At 42.7% G+C, this 23,136-nt stretch overlaps 1 protein-coding gene across 2 annotated transcripts in view; it reads left to right on the forward strand.

The window, feature by feature from the left end:
* PNPLA2 (patatin like domain 2, triacylglycerol lipase) overlaps window positions 1-23,136 on the forward strand; it is a 76,172-nt gene that overhangs the window by 37,551 nt on the left and 15,485 nt on the right. For both annotated transcript variants that reach the window (XM_089653554.1, XM_089653555.1), the window contains exons 3-6: window positions 8,891-9,123; window positions 10,835-10,900; window positions 17,207-17,416; window positions 20,050-20,110. In XM_089653554.1, coding sequence (XP_089509680.1) covers window positions 8,891-9,123; window positions 10,835-10,900; window positions 17,207-17,416; window positions 20,050-20,110 — 570 coding nt within the window. The remainder of the gene's footprint in view (window positions 1-8,890; window positions 9,124-10,834; window positions 10,901-17,206; window positions 17,417-20,049; window positions 20,111-23,136) is intronic.

The raw sequence follows: 23,136 nt of genomic DNA on the forward strand, positions 1-23,136 counted from the left end.
TTCAATTTTACTAGCGCCCCCACCCCCCAACCCTTAAGCTTACGGGTTTGTACACGTACCCTGGTCATGATGCTTTACCTCTCCATAGAGAAACAATGATACCCGATGTTACATTCTTTGGGCAGTGCTGCCTTGAATGCAACCCGTGCAAGTGACTAGGGCTGTGCCGCAGCCAAGAGCCAATTGGTAGGCTTGCTCTTGTGACGCAGTATTCCCATTCAAAATCCCAATTTGACTGTCAGAATAAAAAAAAGCATTCAGGAGGCTGCAGTTCCACCTCCCCAATGGATGACACTCACTCCTTTGCTGTGCTCTGAAAAGCATTCCACTGCAGATTGCTTTTCAGAGATCACCACAAATTAGGCCTTCTATAGTTAGTCTGGGTGAAAAAAACAAGACATTAGTATTCTGTTATATATAGAATACCGGTATATAGCTGCAAACATTTAGGGCTTTTTCACACTGGTGGTATTACTTACTGACCTCTGAAAAGCAATTTGCTATGTGCAGTGGACCACTTCAGAGAGCTGAATAGCCATGGTTGGAAGGCGTTCAGGAGGTACTACGTGTGTGTGTTATATTGCAGGCCAAGCGTTTTGCTTGCAGTTATGGTGCGGTTCCATTTATCTCAATTGATAAGTTTGACTGGCAGACTTAAAGCTGAGTTCCACTTGAGGAAAAAAAAAAGTCAGCAGCTACAAAAACTGTAGCTGCTGACTTTTAAAATACAGCCACTTACCTGTCCCTGGGTCCAGCTGTGTCCTCACTACCGCTGGTTTCACCGGCCGTCTTCTCTCCCTGGCACCAGCATCTTCAGTGTGGGCACCTGGCTGTGACAGTTTGCAGCTTCACAGCTGAGTGTCTACTGCGCATGTGCGAGAAGCGCTGCGCTTTGTGAATGGCCTGTCACGTGTCCTAGAAGACTACAGGGAGGGAGGGGTGGAGGACACCTTCCACTTCTGATCGCCTAGGTGATTGCAGCAGAAGTGGGAGCAGGTACCTGTCAAATTTGGGTATCTGCTCCCCAAAGGTGCCAATCCTTAATGGGGAGCGGGAGACAAAGGCTTAAAGTGGAACTTCCCCTTTTGTGTGGAGCTACGCTTTAAAATTGCTTACTGCAGCCTCAGCTGCCTCAGTCACTGCATGTGTACAGCCTGTCGGGCTGTAATGTCAGAATTCTGATGGGTGGTAAAACCGCAGCTCAGCTACCTCTTTTTAGCATTCTCCTGGCCGACAATGCAAAAGAGCCCTTAAAAATCATTTTTAGGAGAACTTCACTGCTTAGCAAGATTATGGTAGTTTATCAAATGCAATAGTACCTCTGAAGGTTGTGAAATGCGAAGTACATAGTTATGCCATGGATAAACGTGTGCAATACATTGCATGTACCCGAATCACAAACGTTACATGACATGGCTGCCATTTTAGGTAGAAAGAAGCAAGTCCATTCCCTTACTACATATTTGGGTGAATTAATATATATATTCTAATAATAATACTTTTTTCTGTACCACAGTTTACTAAGGGCAAATAGACTGTGTACTTTGCAATTGCAGGTGCAATTGCTCCAGCGTTTAGTAAATGAGGTAAAGCTTCACTTTGCAAAGAATATCCAATCACATGCAAGAAAAATAAATACATTTTGCTTGCACATGATTGGATGATATAAGTCGGCAGAGCTTCCCCTCATTTACTAATCTCCGAAACAATTGCACTTGCAAAGTGCACAGTCTATTTGCCTTTAATATATCAACACTGCTGTCACAAATCCCATTGTCTGCTTAACCTCCATAGCAGCTGACGGTTCAGAATTGGCTTGCCACGAGTCTGCTTGTTTCCAGAATGTTCTCAAGTATGAGCCAACAGAATCATGTGCTGGTGATAGAGGACGCAGAAAATATGACCGGTAAAAGAATCAATAGCAGTCCTACATATAATATACTTTGGTTACATGACATCAGACTGAGGTGCATTGCTGGCCTTTAGCATAGACTGTTTTCAACAAGCCCAGGCATGCTGTATAATGTCACAAGGTTTTCCCAGGACAAGCGTCCTCTGCTTTATTTGGTCTCCACAACACACACATTTTTTTTTGTAACCTCTGCTCAGTTGTGTCAGCATATCGCATATTGCAGTCACTGAATGTTTTACCTCCTGCGTGGAGGAGTTACAAGCCACAAGACTGCAGGACAGGCGGAATACAGGAAAATCACCAGAACTCGCCCTCATATGATAAGGGAGTGGAAAACAATTGTGAAGGAAAGATGAATGTTGTTTTTTATTAGGCCCCATGTACACAGCACACTTCTGAACGATGGAAACTGGCTGCTGGAAAACATAGGTTAAAAACTGTCTGTTTAGCCACGTTTGCATAACACGGTTATGTGCATTTGCGTTTAGAAGCATCTTTTAAAGATAAGCACACTAGAACCTCCCAAATGCCCAGAATGCACTGAAAAGTGGTAAATTATTAACTATTTCAGACTGTTTCAGAGAAATACAGAGAGTAGAAGCAGAGACAGCAGTATGCGTTGAGATTAGCTTAGGTGTGAGTTGCTCATTAACATTTCTTTTGTTTCCAAGGGTGGGAAAGGTGTCTGGTGGAGTGAGTCATTAAGGCTACCTGCCAGGGGGTCTTCCTGAGGAATTTGAGGTGTGAATGTCCATTAACATATATTTTGTTTCTAAGGGTGGGAGAGATCTGAGGTGTGATTTGGTCATTACAATGTGTGACAAGCTTGGTAGGAACATCCTGTGTTCAGTGTTTTGTCTATCTGAGTACCTTGAAAACCCTTTGCATGCATTTTTCATGATGGGAAAAGGCTCTGGACAGTATCAGGAACTGGAAGAGTTAAAAAAAATTTTCAGACGCAAACGATTATAAACGCAATTTGCCGCATTTTAGCCACATTTACAAGATTTTTGCATTTGAAACACTGATAAAATCGACTGCTGAACGCAAGTTTACTTTTTTGAGTCTTTCTGAATAACTACAGGCAACAACTGAGGTGCAACTGCTCCTGGGCCTTGAAGTAATAGTGCCTCTTATACCTCCATTTTACAGCTGTGTGCGCACATTACCTTCTGTTACAACTAAAGCAGTGTTTACCTTTCCATCTTCTCCATTTGTTTATCTGCCGTTTTTTAACATATTTTTCTTAGGCTTTTTATACACATTCCCCTTAGGCCCCTTTCACCTGGCGTCATCTGTTCAGTCACGGTTTTGATAAGGAAAATGGATTGTTTCCATCGGTTAACCTCTTCTCGCTGGCCATACGCAGCCTCTCTTTGGCTGGGCTTTAACATCGAGAGGCCGCTTATACACTATATTGCCAAAAGTATTGGGACGCCTGCCTTTACACGCACATGAACTTTAATGGCATCCAAGTCTTAGTCCGTAGGGCTCAATATTGAGATGGTGCACCCCTTGCAGCTAGAATAGCTTCAACTCTTCTGAGAAGGGTGTCCACAAGGTTTAGGAGTGTGCCTATGAGAATGTTGGACCATTCTTCCAGAAGCGCATTTGTGAGGTCAGGCACTGATGTCGAACGTTAAGGCCTGGCTCTGTCTCCACTCTAATTCACCCCAAAGGTGTTCTATCGGGTTGAGGTCAGGACTGTGCAGGCCAATCAAGTTCCTCCACTCCAAACTTACTCATTCATGTCTTTATGGACCTTGCTTTGTGTACTGGTGCGTAGTCCTGTTGGAACAGGAAGGGGCCATCTTCAAACTGTTCCTACAGGGTTGGGAGCATGAAATTGTCCAAAATGTCTTGATATGCTGACTCCTTAAGAGTTCTCTTCACTGAAACTAAGGGGCCAAGCCCAACCCCTGAAAAACAACCCCACACCATAATCCCCCCTCCACCAAACTTTACACTTGACACAATGCAGTCAGACAAGTACCGTTCTCCTGGCAACTGCCAAACTCAGACACATCCATTGGGTTGCCAGACACAGAAGCATGATTGGTCACTCCAGAGAACACGTCTCCACTGATCTAGAGTCCAGTGGCGGTGTGTTTTACACCACTGCATCCAACACTTTGCATTGCGCTTGGTGATGTAAGGCTTGGATACAGCTACTCGACCATGGAAACCCATTCCATGAAGCTCTCTAAGCACTGTTGTGCTAATCTGAAGGCCACATGAAGTTCGGAGGTCTTTAGCGATTGACTCTGCAGACAGTTGGCGACTTCTGCGCGCTGTGCGCTTCAGCATGCTCTGACCCCGCTCTGTCATTTTACGTGACCTTCCACTTCATGGCTGAGTTGCTGTTTCCAGTTGCTTCCACTTTGTTATAATACAACTAACAGTTGACCGTGGAATATTTAGCTGCAAGGAAATTTCACAGATGGGCTTATTGAACAGGTGGCAACCTATGAAGGTACCACTCTTGAATTCACTGAGCTCCTGCGAGTGACCCATTCTTTCACAAATGTTTGTAGAAGCAGTGTGCATGTCTATGTGCTTGAATTTATACACTTGAGGTGGTGATTGGAACGTGGTGGTGATTGGAACACCTGAATCTGATGATTTGGAAGGGTGTCCCAGTACTTTTGGTAATATAGTGTATGTATCCGTAAGGACATTGCCAATACTCAATCTGCCTCCCTCCCACCATTACCCCATCAACTCTCCCCTCCTCTGACCTCGCAACCGCCCTGCCCCTACCCCCCACACCTAACATCTCGCACACTATAACCTCCCCAACACCCCGCTCTTTCAGCGCTGCTACCACTGAGGAGGTCACTAAGGTCTTCTCAGAAGCCCGCCTCACCACTTACCCCCTTGGCCCTGTCCCCACACAACTCCTCCAGTCACCTTCCTCCTCCATCCTACGCTCCCTCACCCACATCTTCAATCTCTTCCTCTCTACTGGCGTATTCCCCTCCCCCCTAAAGCACGCGCACATCACCCCCATACTCAAAAAACCCTCCCTGGACCCCACCGACCTGAACAACCTTAGACCCATCTCCCTGCTACCATTCACATCCAAGCTGCTTGAGCGCTTAGTCTACAATCGCCTAAGCTCCCACCTCACTGACAACAACCTCTTCGATCCTCTACAGCAGGGCTCCTCAAACTTTTTAAACAGGGGGCCAGTTCACTGTCCCTCAGACCGTTGGAGGGCCGGACTATAGTTTAAAAAAAAAAAAAAAAAAAAAACTTTGAACAAATGCGGACACAGTACAGGAGATGACTAGAGACTGCGGACATACAACGGCGGTGGGAATACTGGGCCGGTTGCTCCATAAGACGCACAGACATTTCCCCCCAAGTGTGTCTTATGGAGTGAAATAGTGCCCCATCATTGTCATCAGTAGGGGGAAGAATAGTGCCCCATCATTGGTGTCAGTGCGGGGAGGAATAGTGCCCCATCATTAGTGTCAGTGGGGGGAGGTATAGTGCCCCATTGTTGGTGTCAGTAGGGGAAGAGGATAGTGTCCCAACATTGGTGTCAGTAGGAGGAATAGTGTCCCATCATTGGTGTCAGTAGGGGAAGAGGATAGTGTCCCATCATTGGTGTCAGTGGGAGGAATAGTGTCCCATCATTGGTGTCAGTGGGAGGAATAGTGTCCCATCATTGGTGTCAGTGGGAGGAATAGTGTCCCATCATTGGTGTCAGTGGGAGGAATAGTGTCCCATCATTGGTGTCAGTGGGAGGAATAGTGTCCCATCATTGGTGTCAGTGGGAGGAATAGTGTCCCATCATTGGTGTCAGTGGGAGGAATAGTACCCCGTCTTTGGTGTCAGTGGGGGGGAATAGTGCCCCGTCAGTGGTGTCAGTGGGGGGGATAGTGTCCCAACGTTGGTGTCAGTGGGGGGTGGAATAGTGCTCCATCATTGGTGTCAGTGAGGGGGAGGAATAATGCCCCATCATTAGTATCCGTGACACCAATGATGGGGCACTGTTCCTCCCACTGACACCAATGACAACTTGCTGACCCCTGCTCCAGCATGGTGCTGCTGCAGCCAGCATACCTGGTTGCAGCAGCACCATCAACACGGCACACTTACCTGTCAGCTGTCCTTCACTCTGGCCTCTCCCTCACTCGATGTTCGCGGGGCCGCTCGGCTCCGCATTCTCGCAGGTGATTGGCCGCCTGTGTGCCTTTCCTGAGCTACAGTTCTGGCACCCAATCACCGGTGAGGAGGCGGAGCCGAGCGGCAGGAGCGAGGGAGTGGCCGGAGTGAATGAAGGAGCAGCGCTTCCTGGACTGGATCGTCGTGGGACTAGGACCGGAGCCAGATAAGCTACAGCAGCCACCTGCCCACCCCTGTACTTGGTGTCCCTTCCTCGCGGAAAATAGGCCCCTGCCGGTGGGCTGGATAGATGTCCTCGGTGGGCCGTAGTTTGAGGACCCCTGCTCTACAGTCTGGCTTCCATCCCCTACACTCCACCAAAACCGCCCTACTCAAAATCACTAACGACCTGCTAACTGCCAAAGCTAATGGCCACTACTCAGTCCTACTCCTCGACCTCTCCGCGGTCTTCGACACAGTTGATCACCCCCTCCTCCTTAATAAACTACACTCCCTTGGCATCAGAGACTCCGCTCTCTGCTGGCTTTCCTCCTATCTATCCCAATGCTCCTTCAGCATTACCTATAACGCTACCACCTCCTCCTCTCTGTTGGGGTCCCCCAAGGCTCTGTCCTCGGGCCCCTTCTTTTCTCCATCTACACCTCCTCCTTCGGCAAACCAACACACTCCCACGGCTTCAACTATCACCTCTACGCCGATGACACACAAATTTACCTCTCCACCCCTCACCTCACCCCTTCAGTCTCTGCCCGTATCACCCACCTACTGAACGACATATCAGACGGGATGTCGCTCCATTTCCTTAAAAATTGAACCTTTCCAAAACTGAGCTCCTAGTCCCCCCCCCCCCCCCCCCCGCCCCCCCCCATCATCTTCATCACGACCAACAACGCCACCATCAATCCCACCCCACAAGCCAAAGTCCTAGGTGTCACCCTGGACTCAAACCTTTCCTTCCAACCCCATGTCCAATCGCTGGCCAATTCATGTAGGCTCCACCTCCGCAACATCTCCAAGATACGTGCGTTCCTAAACCCAGACACTAATAAACAACTCGTTCTCTCCCTTATTATCTCACACCTGGACTACTGCAATTCCCTTCTCACCGACCTACCCCAACACAGGCTATCCCCGCTTCAGTCTATCCTGAAATCAGCGGCCAGACTCCTCTACCTTACCAACCGCTCTACTTCTGCCACCCCCCTCTGTCATTCCCTCCACTGGCTTCCGATTGCCCAACGCATTAAATTCAAACTACTAACATTTAGATAAAATAAATAGAACCAGCGCCACGGAAAATATATATAAATCAATAAGCTGCAAAACCTAACCTATAAAAGTGTATAGGGTGTACCAAATATATAACAAAAAGGTTGTGCTAAAATGTATACAATATATGTATCAAACCAATAATAATCAGTGAGAAAAAATAGAAAATGCAACAAATATAAAGTCCAAAATTATAAAGTTCAAATAATCAATGGTGTCCAATATTATCACCAAGTGAATCCACCACCAAAATTGGTTAAATAAAACTCACCAGAGCAATATGCTGATATGATAAACCAGCATAAAGCGCTTTTTGCTCTGGGAGTGATGATCAGTAGATGACAGCAACAAAAGGAATATTGAAGGATGAGCTCCAAGGAGTAATAATCTGCAGAACTGAAGATCCACTTAAAAGATGCCAAATATCCTCAACAGAAGATGCTCAGACAGCCACTCGGAAGAGAAAAGGACAAACTCATGGTGCAGTATGTAGTAAAAGCATTGTTTCTTTAATAAACAAAACTCACAAACAGGGGCGGACTGACCATTTGGAAACTCTGGCACTGCCCGAAGGCCCGGGGTCAGTAGGGGGCCCCATGAGATGCCCCTGGTACCTTTTTTTTCATAGGCTTTTTTTGAGTTTGGGCAAGGACACAGGGGCCCCATGATCCCCAATTGCCCGGGGGCCCCATGAGTTGTCAGTCCGCCCCTGCTTACAAACATGGTGTCCAAATTGACACCAGTATAGACAGCATGTGTTCAAATAAATCAAACAAGCCCAGCTAAGCTTGCACATGCGCCGTGCAAGCGGACCAGTAGCGTGCTGATGTCACATCCAAAGGCTCCGCCCTACGCATTTCATCATTGACGTCCTCATGGAGCGGATTCATCTCTTTTCTGTTTTTCTCACTGATTATTATTGGTTTGATACATATATTGTATACATTTTAGCGCAACCTGTTTTTTATATATAAACTACTAACATTGACATACAATGCCATTCATAACGCTGCCCCAAACTACCTCACCGACCTGATACCCAAATACCACCCAACCCGTACTCTTCGCTCCTCACAAGACCTCCTACTTTCTAGCTCCCTGGTCTCCTCCTCCCACACCCGACTGCAGGACTTCTCCAGGACTTCCCCCATCCTCTGGAACTCTCTACCCAATCCAACAGACTGTCACCTACCCTCTTCACCTTCAGGCGCACCCTGAAAACCCATCTCTTCAGGGAAGCCTACCCCACCCTCACCTAACAGCCGATCTCATCCTACCACTCCGCCCCCCACAGCCACTTCCTCCTGTACCACTATCCCCTCCCTCCTAGATTGTAAGCTTGAAAGAGCAGGGCCCTTGACCCCCTCGTGTTTTGTTTTGTTACTGTATTGTCTCATGTTCTGTCCCCCACTATAATGTACAGCGCTGAGCAAACCTTTTGGCACTATATAAATACTGTATAATAATAATAATGTATTGCTACATATGCATAAGTATTGTTACATATGCATCTTTGTTCTCCACTCCTCCCTAATGTGATTTTATATATATATATATATATTTTTTTCTTTTTAGGGGAAGCTGGTGCAAACATTATTGAGGTCTCTAAGGAAGCCAGAAAACGGTTTCTGGGACCTCTGCATCCATCATTTAATCTGGTGAAGATAATTCGGAACTGCCTGTACAAGACGCTACCGGATGATGCACATGAAAATTCTACTGGGCGGCTGGGAATATCCCTGACCCGTGTGTCCGATGGAGAGAATGTGCTTCTAACACAGTTCAACACCAAGGAAGAGCTTATACAGGTAACTTTATATCTGCGAAGATGGATGTATACTGTATACAGAGATGGATGAATGTAAATAGATAATTAAGGTAAACCTATTGAGGTAACAGACTAGAGGCGCAGTTGTCAAGTTCTGGGAGGGCGTCATATGACGTCCTCTCAGAACGCGTCCTCCCGCATGACCCCAGCAGCACGCACCCAGCGATCTCTGTGATCGCTGTGTCCTATGGACACAGCTGATCACGTGGTGAGGTAAAAGGCTAATCACAGCGGCCTTTTACCATGTGAACAGCAGTGTCCAATGACATAGCAGATCAGCGAGTAAATACAGTTGCCGGTTATCGCTGCTGTGACAGTGTGAGGAAGGTACTGCTAATAGTCGTCAGCTGTCACAGAGCAGATTGGCACTGATGACCAGTGCCACCAGTCAGTGCCGTCAGTCAGTGCCCATCATTGCTTCATATCAGTGCAACATCGTCAGTACCTCCTCATCAATGCCCACAAGTGCCACCTCATCAGTGCCACCTCATCAGTGCCGCTTAACAGTGCCCATCAGTGCAGCCTCATCAACTCACATCAGTGAAGAAGAAGAATTACCAGTTTGCAAAATTATATAATCGAAACAAAGAAAAACTTCTTTTTTTTTTTTTGCTCTTTTTGTTTATAGTGCGAAAAATAAAACACCCCGTGGCGATTTAAATACCACAAAAATAAAACTCTATTTGTGTGAAAAAAAATAATAAAAATTTCATATGGGTACAGTGTTGCATGGCTGTGCAATTGTCATTCAAAGTGCGACATCGCTGAAAGCTGAAAATTGGCCTGGGCACGAAGAGGGTAAAAGTGCCCTGTAGGCAAGTGGTTAAATAGTGGATATGTATGAATTATTTTTGAAGAATAAGGATATTAAGTGTCACTTTAGATCTGAGTCCCGGCATACTAGGATAGTAAGAAGGGCACAACTCCTAGTAGGATGCAAGGAGAAGGGAATTAACCTGTGTTCTGACTTGGGGTTCTTTCTGCATCCTCGCCATACCTAGGTTTGGGAGGACACTGGGGGGGGGGGACTAGGAGAAGACTAAACAGGCATGTTCAGTCTCTTTGTAGTGCCTGTTCTTACCATGCTGTCTTGGCTCATTTAGTTTTTGTTTGTATTTCCTTCAATTAAGTTTGTTTTACAATGAAAAACAAACAATGAGAGGACATGAACATATGCATAAAGCTCATTAGGTTTAACGTAAAACAGGTTTTCTTTAGATTGAAGTGCGTGCATTCTAGCTAATGTGTACTGTTGCCTACAAAAAATCTAGATGGTGTTAAAGCTGTAGTCTATAGTGAATTCCTGCCCTTATTGTGGACAATAATCTGGTGGTATACAGCTTTTAGAAAATTCAGACAAAATGTTTAGTGGCTGAGATGGAATTATTTATGTGATTCTTAACCGTTTTTCATTGCTGGCAAACAATGGTGATCCCAGGACTGCAGGCTGGCAGATTCAAGCATAATTGTGTATGTAGGTCAGGGTTAAAAAAACATCCTTTTAGCCTTCAGATCTGTTCCCAGTAAACAACTGACTTGGCTCAGCTATAGGAAAGCTCAAACCAGTTTTGTGATTGGGTAGCTATAGACAGTAGTGAAATAGCAGCTACACTTGGGGAGAATCTTAGCCCATTATACTGTAGCAATGTGTGGCACCCAGAGTTTTGTAACACAATACTCTTCTCTTTCAGGCCTGTGTATGCAGTACATTTATTCCTGTATATTGTGGACTCATCCCTCCATGCCTACAAGGAGTAGTAAGTAAACTTTGCATCTTTGTATTAGGCAGTATTGCTTCATGTATCTTCTGTTTATTGGAAAATATCACCTATCAATATGACTGCTAAAAGCCACATAATCACTGACATTTCTGCATGACTGCAGATGATGCTAAAAGCCACATAATCACTGACATTTCTGCATGACTGCAGATGATGATTGTAGTCTGAGTGACATGCACTTATACCTGCATTTTTTTTTTCTGACTGCTTGGATCTATGATGAAATGGAATTTGACAAGTGAGTTCAGTGTTGTCAGTCTTAATTATTGTCACCTGAAAAGAGGCAGCTTTTTTGTATCACACAGCTTTAAAAACAAACCATATGGTACAATGTCCCACTATGTACAGTTATGTTCAAAATAATAGCAGTGTGTTGAAAAAAGTGAATAAAGCTCAAAATCCTTCTAATAGCTTTTATTTTCATACACACAAATGCATTGGGAACACTACACATTCTATTCCAAATCAAAACATGAAGAAAAATAGATCAAATTTTGTGTTGTTCCTCTAAAAAAAAAAATTGAAGAAAAGTGAATATTAGACTGTTCAAAAAAATAGCAGTGTTTGTATTCTTCTTTACAAACTCAAACATTCACTATATAAACTGAAAAATGTTTGAAGATTTTGCTTTCCTTTGAATCACTTAATTAATATTTAGTTGTATAAGCACTGTTTCTGAGAACTGCTGTACATCTGTGTTGCATGGAGTCAACCAACTTCTGGCACCTGTGAACAGGTATTCCAGCCCAGGATGATTGGACTACATTCCACAGTTCTTTCTCTATTTCTTGGTTTTGCCTCAGAAACTGCATTTTTGATGTCACCCCACAAGTTTTCTATTGGATTAAGATCCGGGGATTGGGCTGGCCACTCCATAACGTCAATCTTGTTGGTCTGGAACCAAGATGTTGCACGTTTATTGGTGTGTTTGGGGTCGTTTCCTTGTTGGAACACCGATTTCAAGGACATTTCCTCTTCAGCATGACCTCTTCAAGTATTCTGATGTATTCAAACTGATCCATGATCCCTGGTATGTGATAAATAGGCCCAACACAGTAGTATGAGAAACATCCCCATATCATGATGCTTGAGCAACCATGCTTCACTGTCTTCACAGTGTACTGTGGCTTGAATTCAGTGTTTGGGGGTTGTCTGACAAACTGTCTCCGGCCACTAGACCCAAAAAGAGCAATCTTACTTTCATCAGTGCACAAAATGTTGCGCCATTTCTCTTTAGGCCAGTCAATGTGCTCTTTTGCAAATTGTAACCTCTTCAGCACGTCTTTTTTTTCAACATGGGATTTTGCGGGGGCTTCTTGCAGATAGCTTGGCTTCACATAGGAGTCTTCTAATTGTAACAGTACTCACAGGTAACTTTACACCTTCTTTGATCTTTCTGGAGCTGATTGTTGGCTGAGTCCTTGCCATTTTGGCTATTCGAATGGTAGTTTTTCGCTTTCTTCCACGTCTTTCAGGTTTTGGTTGCCATTTTAAAGCATTTGCGATAATTTTTAGCTGAGCAGCCTATCATTTCCTGCACTTCTTTATGTTTTCCCCTCTCCATTCGACTTTTTAATCAAGGTATTCTGTTCTTCTGAACAATGTCTGGAATGACCCATTTTCTTCAATTTCAGCGAGAAATGCACTGTAACCAGCATGTACAACATTTGCTGCCTTCCTTCCTTAAATAAGGGCTATAATTGCCACCTGTTTTTTACAGAAAGAATGACCTCACTAATAAAACTCCACACTGCTATTATTTTGAACATGCCCCTTTCAATTAGTGATTCAATTACACAGAATCAGCAGCATGCATGTCATGACTGTTGGGTCTGTTGGATTTCTATTACTCTACTACACCTGCTAGTAAATTATTTGCCATGTAGAAATATCATTTCTACCAAAAACAGTGATTGATCAGGTTAGTGATGTCTGACTGCTATTACTTTGAACACAACTGTATATACTAGAAAAAACTGGAAATATTCCCCTGGGACTTTGATGCAAAAACCTCAATGAGTATGCAGAAAGTGTATAAATTGACAATATTTATTGTAAGACCTAGGCATAGTAAAAAGAATCAAAAGATTTGGAGTAGTAGATTGTACTACAATGATTCCTGTATCACATATAAAGCATACACAGTGTGCATCGAACCTGACAGTCTATAACACATCAAATGGGCAAGCAGCCCAACCAAACTTGTACAGTGATGTTGTTCAGACAAATCCAGCGCATTTCGGAACTTTCATTTCCTTCTCCAGGGTCTAAATATGTAATGTCTAGAAATATAAGAAAAGCATAAACAGTAAGGTAACATAGTATCATTTTGGAAGTATCTAAGGAAAAGCTGGTTGCTCAAACACTTACAAATTGCACCACATGAAGTGATAAGTAACAGGTATTGATGGAAAAATTGGATGAGGATATTGTCCCGCTGACACATCAGAGACGTCGCATAGCGCCATCCACCAACAAGTACCACCCAGCAGTAGCCAATGGGGGGGTACTAGCGAATATAATGGAGGCCACATATGGAAAGATCTAATATAAATTAATGGGCACATAAGAATGTATAGTACGTGTATAGCCCAATTGGCATAAGGGCTTAGTAAAAGTATGTATTGTAATATGTAGAGTTAGGTCCATATATATATTTGGACACTGGCACAATTTTATTTATTTTTTTCAGGTATTTACCAAAACATATTTAAGCTATAGTTCTATAATGGATATGGGCTGAAAATGCACACTCTCAAGTTTAATTTGAGGGTATGTACATCCAAATTGGAGGAAGGGTTTAGGAATTACAGCTCTTAAGAATAGCCACCCCCCTTTTTCAAGGGACCAAAAGTAATTGGACAATTGAATCAAAAGTTGTTTCATGGCCAGGTGTGGGCTACTCCTTTATTATTTCTACATCAATTAAACAGGTAAAAGGTCTGGAGTTGATTCTAAATGTGGTATTTGCATTTGGAATCTATTGCTGTGAACCTACATCATGCGTTGGAAGGAGCTGTCCATGCAAGTGAAACAGGCCATTGTAAGGCTTCAAAAACGAAACAAATCTATCAGAGAGATAGCGGCAACATAAGGAGTGGCCAAGGCAACAGTTTGGTACATTTTGAGGAAAGAAGAATGCACTGGTGAGCTCCGCAACATAAAAAGGCATGGACATCCATGGAAGACAACAGTGGTGGATGATTGCAGGATCCTCTCTATGGTAAAGAAAAACCCATTCACAACATCCAGACAAGTGAAGGACACTCTGCAGGAGGTGGGTGTATTATTGTTAAAGTCTACAATCAAGAGAAGACTTCACAAGAGCATATTCAGAGGGTTCACCACAAGGTGCCAACAATTCATAAGCCTGAAGAATAGAAAATCCAGATTAGACTTTGCCAAAAAACATCTAAAAAAAGCCAGACCAGTTCTGGAAAAGCATTCTTTGGACGGATGAAACTAAGATTAATCTGTACCAGAATGACAGGAAGAAAAAAGTGTGGAGAAGGCTTGGAACAGCTCATGATCCAAAGCACACAACGTCATCTGTAAACCATGGTGGTGGCAGTGTGATGGCATGGGCAAGCGTGGCACTGGGTCCTTGATCATGTGACAGAAGCAGCTGGATGAATTCTGCAGTGTATAGAGATATACTGTCAGTCCAGATTTAGCCAAATGCAGCAAAGTTGATTGGACAGCGCTTCACAGTACAGATGGACAATGATCCAAAACACACTGCAAAAGCAACCCAGGAGCTTTTGAAGGAAAAGACGTGTAATATTCTGCAATGGCCGAATCAATCACCTGTTCTCAACCCAATTGAGCATGCATTGCACTTGCTGAAGGCAAAAAACCAAAGGCAGAAAGACCCACAAAGAACAACTGAAGACAGCTGCAGTTAGAGCCTGGCAAAGCATCAGAAAGGAGGAAACCCAGTCTTTGGTAATGTCCATGGGTTCCAGACTTCAGGCAGTGAGTGCCAGTAAAGGATTCTCAACAAAAATGATTAAAAATGAACATTTTATTTATGATTATATTCAATAGTCCTATTACTTTTGGTCCCTTGAAAAAGGGGGGATGGCTACTTTTAAGAGCTGTAATTCCTAAACCCTTCCTCCAATTTGGATGTACATACCCTCAAATTAAACTTGAGAGTGTGCACTTTCACAGCCCATATCCGTTCTATAACTATAGCTTAAATATGTTTAGGTAAAAACCTAAAAGTGTGTGTGTGTGTGTGCCTAACTGTAGTTAAGAGAGTCCAGCCCAGATGGGAATAGTAAAAGATACGTATGTAAGCCGGTATACAAGCACACTAAACCAACCTTCTAAAAAAAGGGGCATAGACCGATATTATTTATTTACCACCAATAGTGCCTGTATATTTCACATGGAACCATCTCAAAGTTGTCCAAGAGGACTGCATGTGCCTGTGATCTAATATAAATAGTGATGTTCAAATGCTCCCGCACCAGTAAGCAACCATCCAGGTCTAACATCGCATCTGGTGGATAATTAAATAAGTAAGTCTAGTTTGTATCACACAGCAGCTGCTGTAGAGAAGGCCCATCTATGCTACTAATCCTTGGCTGAGATATTTTAGGCCTCATGCACAAAGGCCATTAAAAACGCCACTTTTTGGAGTGTTTTGGGTTTTTTTGTTTCTTTTTCCTTTGCCTCTAAACGCCCTTCATTGTTAGGGCTCATGTACACGGGGCGTTTGGAAAACTCTTCTGAATGATGGAAACTGATTGCTAGCAAAAGTAGGTTAAAAAAACGGACAGTTTAGCGGCATTTGCATACCGCGTTTATGTACGTTTGCGTTTAGAAGCATTTTAAAAACTTAACCTCAGGAGACCTTCCCAAATGCCCAGAACACACTGAAAAATAGTAAATAATTAACTATTTCAGACATTTTGAGAGAAATGGAGGGAGCAGAAGCAGAGAGAGCAATATGTGTTGAGATTAGCTGTCTTTTCTGGTTGAATTCACTATGGATCCCATCATGAGCATAATGCAGCATGTTCTACTATTTTTTTGCCTTTACATGAAACCTGAAACTGACTGCGCAGGTGTGCTAGCTTCATTTGAATACATGGAAAACTCTTTGCATGCATTTCTGATGATGAAAAAGGATCTGGACATATAATGTTTGTAACGCCGGTAAAATCTACTCCTGAATGCAAGTTTGATGCGTTAAAAAAAACGACTGTAAACTCAACTGCCTGTAAACGACTGTGTACATGGACACATAGGAAAACATTAGGGAGAGTTCAGGGGCTGCTGAAAAAACCACTGAACAGCTCCTGAACGTCCGTTTAGGAGCTACAGTGTACATGAGCCCTCAGCCTATCTATCCATGCACACATAGGCGTTTAGAGTCAGAAAAAACCAACAACCCACTCTCCACTCAGAGCGGCAGGGAGAACTGAAAGGTTAGTGGTGTGTGATCGCTCAGTTCTCAGCTTCGGAGCCTGCGGGGGACAGATGCAGCATCGAATCAACGCTGCATCCACCTGTATCGGTCTATATGCTATCCAACTGATCTTCCAAACAGGTCAATGATGCTTAGCAGCTTTGGAACGGTCCTTACATATCATGCGTTAGCATAATCCTGTCTGTTCTACAAATCATTTATGTTGAGGGAATTTATCACATTGCAGTAAAAGTGAACCCCAGCTGTGGATCAGTGAATGGCAAGGTCTCTTACCACCCACAGCTAGCTAGACAGCAGGGGCGGACAACCTATGGGGCCCCCGGGCAATAGGAGATCATGGGGCCCCTGTGTCCTTGCCCAAACTCAAAAAAGCCTATGAAAAAGGTACCAGAGGCATCTCATGGGGCCCCCTACTGACCCCGGGCCCTCGGGCAGTGCCCGAGTTTCCAAATGGTCAGTCCGCCCCTGCTAGACAGCTCATTCTCTGAGGTGTGACCGCAGAAGTTGAAGGTGTTCACCGCAGTTCTGTAGATGATGCCACAGCCTGCCCATTTAGATTTGGCTGAACTTTCTGACTGTCATTAAGGTATGTCTGAAGAAACCCATCCCCTGAGGTTCGCATTATTTACTGAGAGGAAATGTTCGGACCTCTTTAATGTTAAAAAATAGACTTAGGCAAGTGTTCACATTTACTATATGGTAGAAAAGTCCTTGTAAAATTCATACAAATCCCCACAGTGGCATACAGTGATTGTATTTATGCATTACTTTGGTATACATGCAGTATTCTTGGCCCTGTGTACTTGAAAATTAAATTTTTTTTTCCTGGATACTCTTATTAGAGGTACGTGGATGGAGGTATTTCTGATAATCTGCCTCAGTATGAACTGAAGAATACGATCACCGTCTCACCATTCTCAGGTGAAAGTGACATTTGTCCCCGCGATGGCTGCACCAACATTCATGAACTCAGAGTCACCAACACCAGCATACAGTTTAACCTCAGTAACCTGTACCGCCTGTCAAAAGCCCTCTTCCCTCCAGAGCCCCAGGTAAATAGGCACCTAATATCAATGTGTGGTTTGAGTGATTGGATGATAAATAGAAACAAACACACTGCCAGTGTTTGGCCAGATCAGGATTTATTCAACTGTCACAAGAAAGGATACTTTTTATCTTTCCTCATAGAAAGTAACAATCTGGGTCTGATGAAGTGTTTTTGCTTCACATGACATTCTGAATAAAATGTAAGTAGAACTAAAGGCAAAGCCTTTTTTTTATTTTGGGTAGAGTAAGCAAGGTGTTTTTTGTTTGTTTGTTTTTGTGTGGGATTTTTTGCCCATTAGGTAGATTTTCTTTCACATCCTGTTCCTTGGCCAAAGCCAGAAGTGAGAGGAAATCCCTCTAAAATTGGACAACTTCCCTTTATTACTATACTGGTGACAACCCAAAGTGTGGGTTTTTCATTTTCAGTACTTACACTTTTGGTAATAATGGTTAACGTGACACAGAGAGGGCGAATCTCGCCAACGGGCACAGACAGCAATAAAAATTGACAGCTGTTCTAATCCTTCTCCACTCTATCCAAAACTAAAAAAAAAAAGTTTTGACTTTAGTTACGCTTTTAACTATACACTTTAAAGTGTTACTAAACCCGCAACAGTAAAATCAGTCTGTATATGCAGAAAAGCATACTTGTTATATTCACTGTGGAACCTAAGGGGTTAATCCTCTGTATTGTGTAAAAAGGCTGTTTGATCCTGTCTTGTCTGCCCCTCCTCGTTGAAATGAGTACCTGAAACAAACTGATTCCGTAGTCACATGCACATGCTTAGTTTGTGTATTGCTAGAGAGGTTTTTTTTTTTTTTTTTTTTTTTTTTTTCTTGGGAGGGTGCATGTGATCAGCACAGGGCTATTCAGCACTGTCCAGACAGAGGGTCAGGGGTTTTGCATTCTCCTAGAGCAGAAAGAAAACTCAAGCTTTAACCAGCGCTTTGCTGAAGTCACAAGACTGCTGATCAGGAAAGGTATTTAGCCGTTTATATTTACTAAAATAATTGCGCTTCCATGTTCTGTGTACTGTGGGAGACCAGATATAGTGAATGCAGAGTCCTGGGTTTAGTAACACTTTAAGCCTGGGATCACATATGTGCGGTATATCGCATGTGATTAGCACAGAAACCGCACCGCATTTCTGATGTACAAATCACATGCGATTTCTGTGCGGTGTGATTGGAGCCATAAATTATGTATGGCTCTCTTTGCACCACACCAAAAACGCACAGGACCCTTTTTTGGTCCACACTAGAATCGGATCACATAGGTATTCACACGTTTCGAATAAACGGAGTGCGATTCTGATGCGGTGCGGAATTTGCACTGAAAATGCTGCAAATTCACTCTGCATCAGTGTGAACCAGGGCTTACTATATTTATCATATGGGGCACTTTATCGCCATCCAGTGATGTACAAAGAAAATTACAGTTTGTAAATACTATCCATACTGCATCCAGAAAATGGTCCAAGTAGCTAAAGGTTCATGAGGCCAATGTGACATCAATATTTTATATTCCACTTATTCATAATCTGCAAACACCTATAAAATATTACACTATATACAACATACAAAAAGCCTTGTTTACTAATGAAAAAATATTTAAATATTCTTTTAAATATATTACATATTTGTGAAGCCGAACCGTAATCATGGTTATAAATACTATATATAATATTTAACAGAGCCTGGCAGAAATGGTACTAAATGTATGTTCTGAAAACCAATTGTTAATGCAAGTCTTTCTGCCTTGTTACTAGCCATATTTTAATGACTTTGCTTCTACTGTAAAGTGAAGGCAAGCTAAATAACCAGCTGTCCTGAGAACTGGTTCTATCAGCTTACAAGTAAAGAGCTGTTAAGTTTCCAAGAGCGTAAGGTTCTTGTTTATGGGTATATAACCAAATTAGGTTAGACATATAATACAACAAAACAAGGCTGGTGTGTTAAATTGGATCATTATAATTGTAGTCTCATTAATAGGAATTAATATACATTAATGTTGTCCAGGTTTTTAATAAGGAGGGGATAGGACATTGTTTGCTTTTTCTACATGTTGGTGCTATTTTCAGTTAGCATATTTAGGAATATGGGCCTGGTTAAATTGCAGATATGAATTAGTAGAATTTTATTGCGACCGTATTTAAATAAATCAAATTTAATTTAATTTGAATAATAAAAATCAAATATTTGGTGTCTTCCCTCCATTTCATATGCTGAAAAGGTAGTTTTGTATGATGAGTAATTTTTGTGTCCATGTGCTGTCACTGTTCTCCATACATTGTATTGTATGCAGCCATTATTACCCCATGCCTTCTACTTCATTTCCACATACCGAATACAAACACACATAGTACACTACACTCTCTTGCCAAAAGTTCAGTGGCACAAACCCCGGTTAACCCATTTCTTCCATTTCCTTATTACAAAGCATACAGACATTATATACTATTACAGTCAGTACATACTTGCATGCAATATGCAGAGCACACATTGACTGATTGGCATCATAAAAAAAAAAATGCAACCTGTGCTGATAGTCACACAAAATGTATGGTAAGTTATCAATGTTTGTATACATCCCTTTTTATAGTGTGTGTAATATTTGTATTTCCATTGCCTTTTGTAGGTGCTCAAGGACATGTGTAAGCAGGGTTACAAGGATGCTTTGCACTTCTTAAAGCGGAATGGTATGTACACTTGTAATTCTGTGTTGCATTTATGTGTATTTATCAACTTGTATTTATTTAAAAAATGGAAATTATAGTTGAATTGTATCTAAAGCCAACATTCTTATTTAGATGGCATGGTGAGGGTAGACCCCCTTACCAGGTTTTTATTGCGTTCTGTCTCCCCACTTGGGACCCAGTCTTTTTGTCCTGGTGACCACTGCCACTAGGATTGAAAGTGAAGAAAACCTTCTAATGAAGACATTTGTTCTGGTGGCTGCTACCTCATTTTAAATAATTTCCTGCCATTTCCTGTTTCAACATAAGTAAAGGGAAATCTGATTATTGTGGCACAGATGGGGGAAAACTGACAGGGGTTTAACACAAGAATTTCAGGTATGGTAATTTTTTTTATAAACTTGCATTGGCTTATCTTGGACCAATGTAACTATGAATATACCATACTGCTATGTCGATTGCCCCTGTGACTGCTCCACCTGCACAGGGGAGTGTCCAAGATGGCCCATGTGACCTTTGGTTTAACTAGTAGTGAGCATATAAAAGAGGGAGCAGACATTTGGTCAGTTGGCTCTGAGGAAGAGGCAAGTCCTCGAAACGCGTCAGCCTTTTGGATGTCTAAACTCCCTATTGCAGACTGTTACTCAGCGCGGTGTTGACCCAGCTGTTCTTTTATAATGTGCCTTGACTATATTGTCGTTTGTGTACAACACCTACTTTATTTTTTATTAAACATTTTTTATGGTAATGCACTAGGCCTGTGTGCCCTCTCTTTGTTCTTTCCCCATTATGAATATACCATACCTGTGGGACCCCTTTGTTAGCTGAAAGCACTGCAGTAGGCATTCCAACTACAGTAATCGTCACTATCCTCTGGGTCCAGGGTCAGGCAACAGCCCTGCTGCATTGTGAACACAGGAGGTCAGCCACTCCACATGGGCGCCATTCAGAGAATGCTTTGCTTTTTCCAATAACTGCAGTCTCATACCTGGAATTTGTCTTTTTTACTTTTCCATGCTCTAAAAAAAAAAACAAACAAAAAAAAAAAACAACAAAGTTGGAGATTAAACACACTAAAATATGAATGAGTAGATTACAGCTTGAGTGATCCACATTTAATATTTAGGTTTAATAGTTAATTTGGAATTAGCCAGCTCACTTGAAGCGATTATACGCACGGTTCTGGTGTTCGGTAAAAAAAGATCCATGCTATTATCACAGTTTGCTGACTTTGAAAGACTTCTCCACACTAACACAAACACATTTAGGAGTATTGTAGGAGCCTTCAATCACCATTATTTGAGCAGATCTAGACATAACTGTACAAACAAATGGCAACCACCCCAACCTATAACTAGCCTTTGCAGCAAGGAGCACATAGGACAATACCCATCAAAAACAAATTCCCAGCTCACTTACCAGCTAGCCTGCAAAAAAACTCTAAGGGACCCTGTCTAACAGTTCCCATTAAAAACAAGGGGTTTAATCACACACATTTTGCAAATATATGCAAGCTGCAGTAGCCACATGAAGGCACCCCAGTGTACTGTGGTCCTAACTTTATAATTTGAGAGTCTTCCAAATTGAAACACATATAGCAGTAGATAGATTGAGGGCAGGTGTGCCTGGATGGAGCACACTGCTCTTTAAAGGTACAGAGATGCACAAGACACCCAGCAAGGGCACAATGGAAGCTGAAGGTATCCAGTACATCCCTGTACTCAATACAACCGACTGTACAAACAAATGGAAACCACCCCAACCTATAACTAGCCTTTGCAGATGAAAGGGCAACACAAATTATCAGCTAGCCTGCAACAAAACCTAATGGACCCTGTCCAACAGTTCACATTAAAAACAAGGGGTTTAGTCGCACACGTGTGTCCATTAGGTTTTGCTGCAGGTTAACTGGTAAGTAAGGCTCCATTCACACTTCTGCATTTCAAATCGCGGGTGGAATAGCCACGATTCTGCCCGCGATTTGAAAATGCGCTGTAAAAATGTGAAAACGTGCATTCGCGTGTTTAGGTGCCATTCAATTTAATGGCACCTGAAACCGTGGGGCGTTTTCCGCACAACAAGCATGCTGTGATTGCGGAAACAAAATTGCGGGATGCACGACGCCCAAAAAATATTTCCGGAGCCTTTTATGGGTGTTGGTCATCTCACAATTATGTTTGCGCTATTGCGGCACATTTGTCGTGCAGAAAAATGCGCCACAGTTGCTGCAAAAACGCCGCGTGTTTTCAGGAGCCAATGCAATGCTCAATTTCTTTCCTGCAATCACGGATGTTGATAAAGGAATTTCTCCCATGAAGCCATTGTGTTCTATGGCCGCCGGGAGAACACAGTGATTTTTTTTTTTTTTGCTACCGGCTATAACAGCCGCTAGCAATAGTCGCATGTAAATCCAGCAGGCTGGTTATACCCAAGTTGATCGATTCGATCAACTTTGGTACATTCAGCCTGCCCATAATGCTGAACCGGCCAAGATTCAGCCTTCTATGGCCAGCTTTATTCTCAAAGTGCATCCTCGCCAGCCTCTGAATTACAACACATTGGCAGGTGTTCGGTCAGGCTGCCTGGGCTTAGCGACCCACAACTGCACCAAATTCCAAAATGTGCAGAATGCTGCCAGGAAGGGAGGCAGAGGAATGGCTCCATGGTATACCCGAAGTATGAGTGTAACATGAAACATGGTACGAAAGATTGAATTGGCCAATAAACTACATTAAAGAGAAACTTGGTGATTTTTTTTTTTTTTTTATAATTTTTCCTTCTGGTGTTTTGCTTTATTGCTTGATGATGCGAGCTCAAGCTTTCCTGCAGAAGGGGCTTGAATATTTTTTTCATATAGTATCTGCATAAAAGTACACATATCAGAACATTTATTTAACAATTGTAAAAAGTTAAACTGGTTAGTAGTTTTTGCAAAAGAAAAAGATAATATATTTTCTCTTTTTTTTTTTTGTTACTTGTTTTTATGTTTTTATACAAACATTTTCATGTTTCTCCTATAATGAGATATA

The sequence above is a fragment of the Staurois parvus genome, unplaced genomic scaffold (assembly GCF_062004578.1).
Source record: "Staurois parvus isolate SC_StPar_1 unplaced genomic scaffold, SC_StPar_1.0 ptg000715l, whole genome shotgun sequence".
Classification (NCBI taxonomy): Eukaryota; Metazoa; Chordata; class Amphibia; order Anura; family Ranidae; genus Staurois; species Staurois parvus.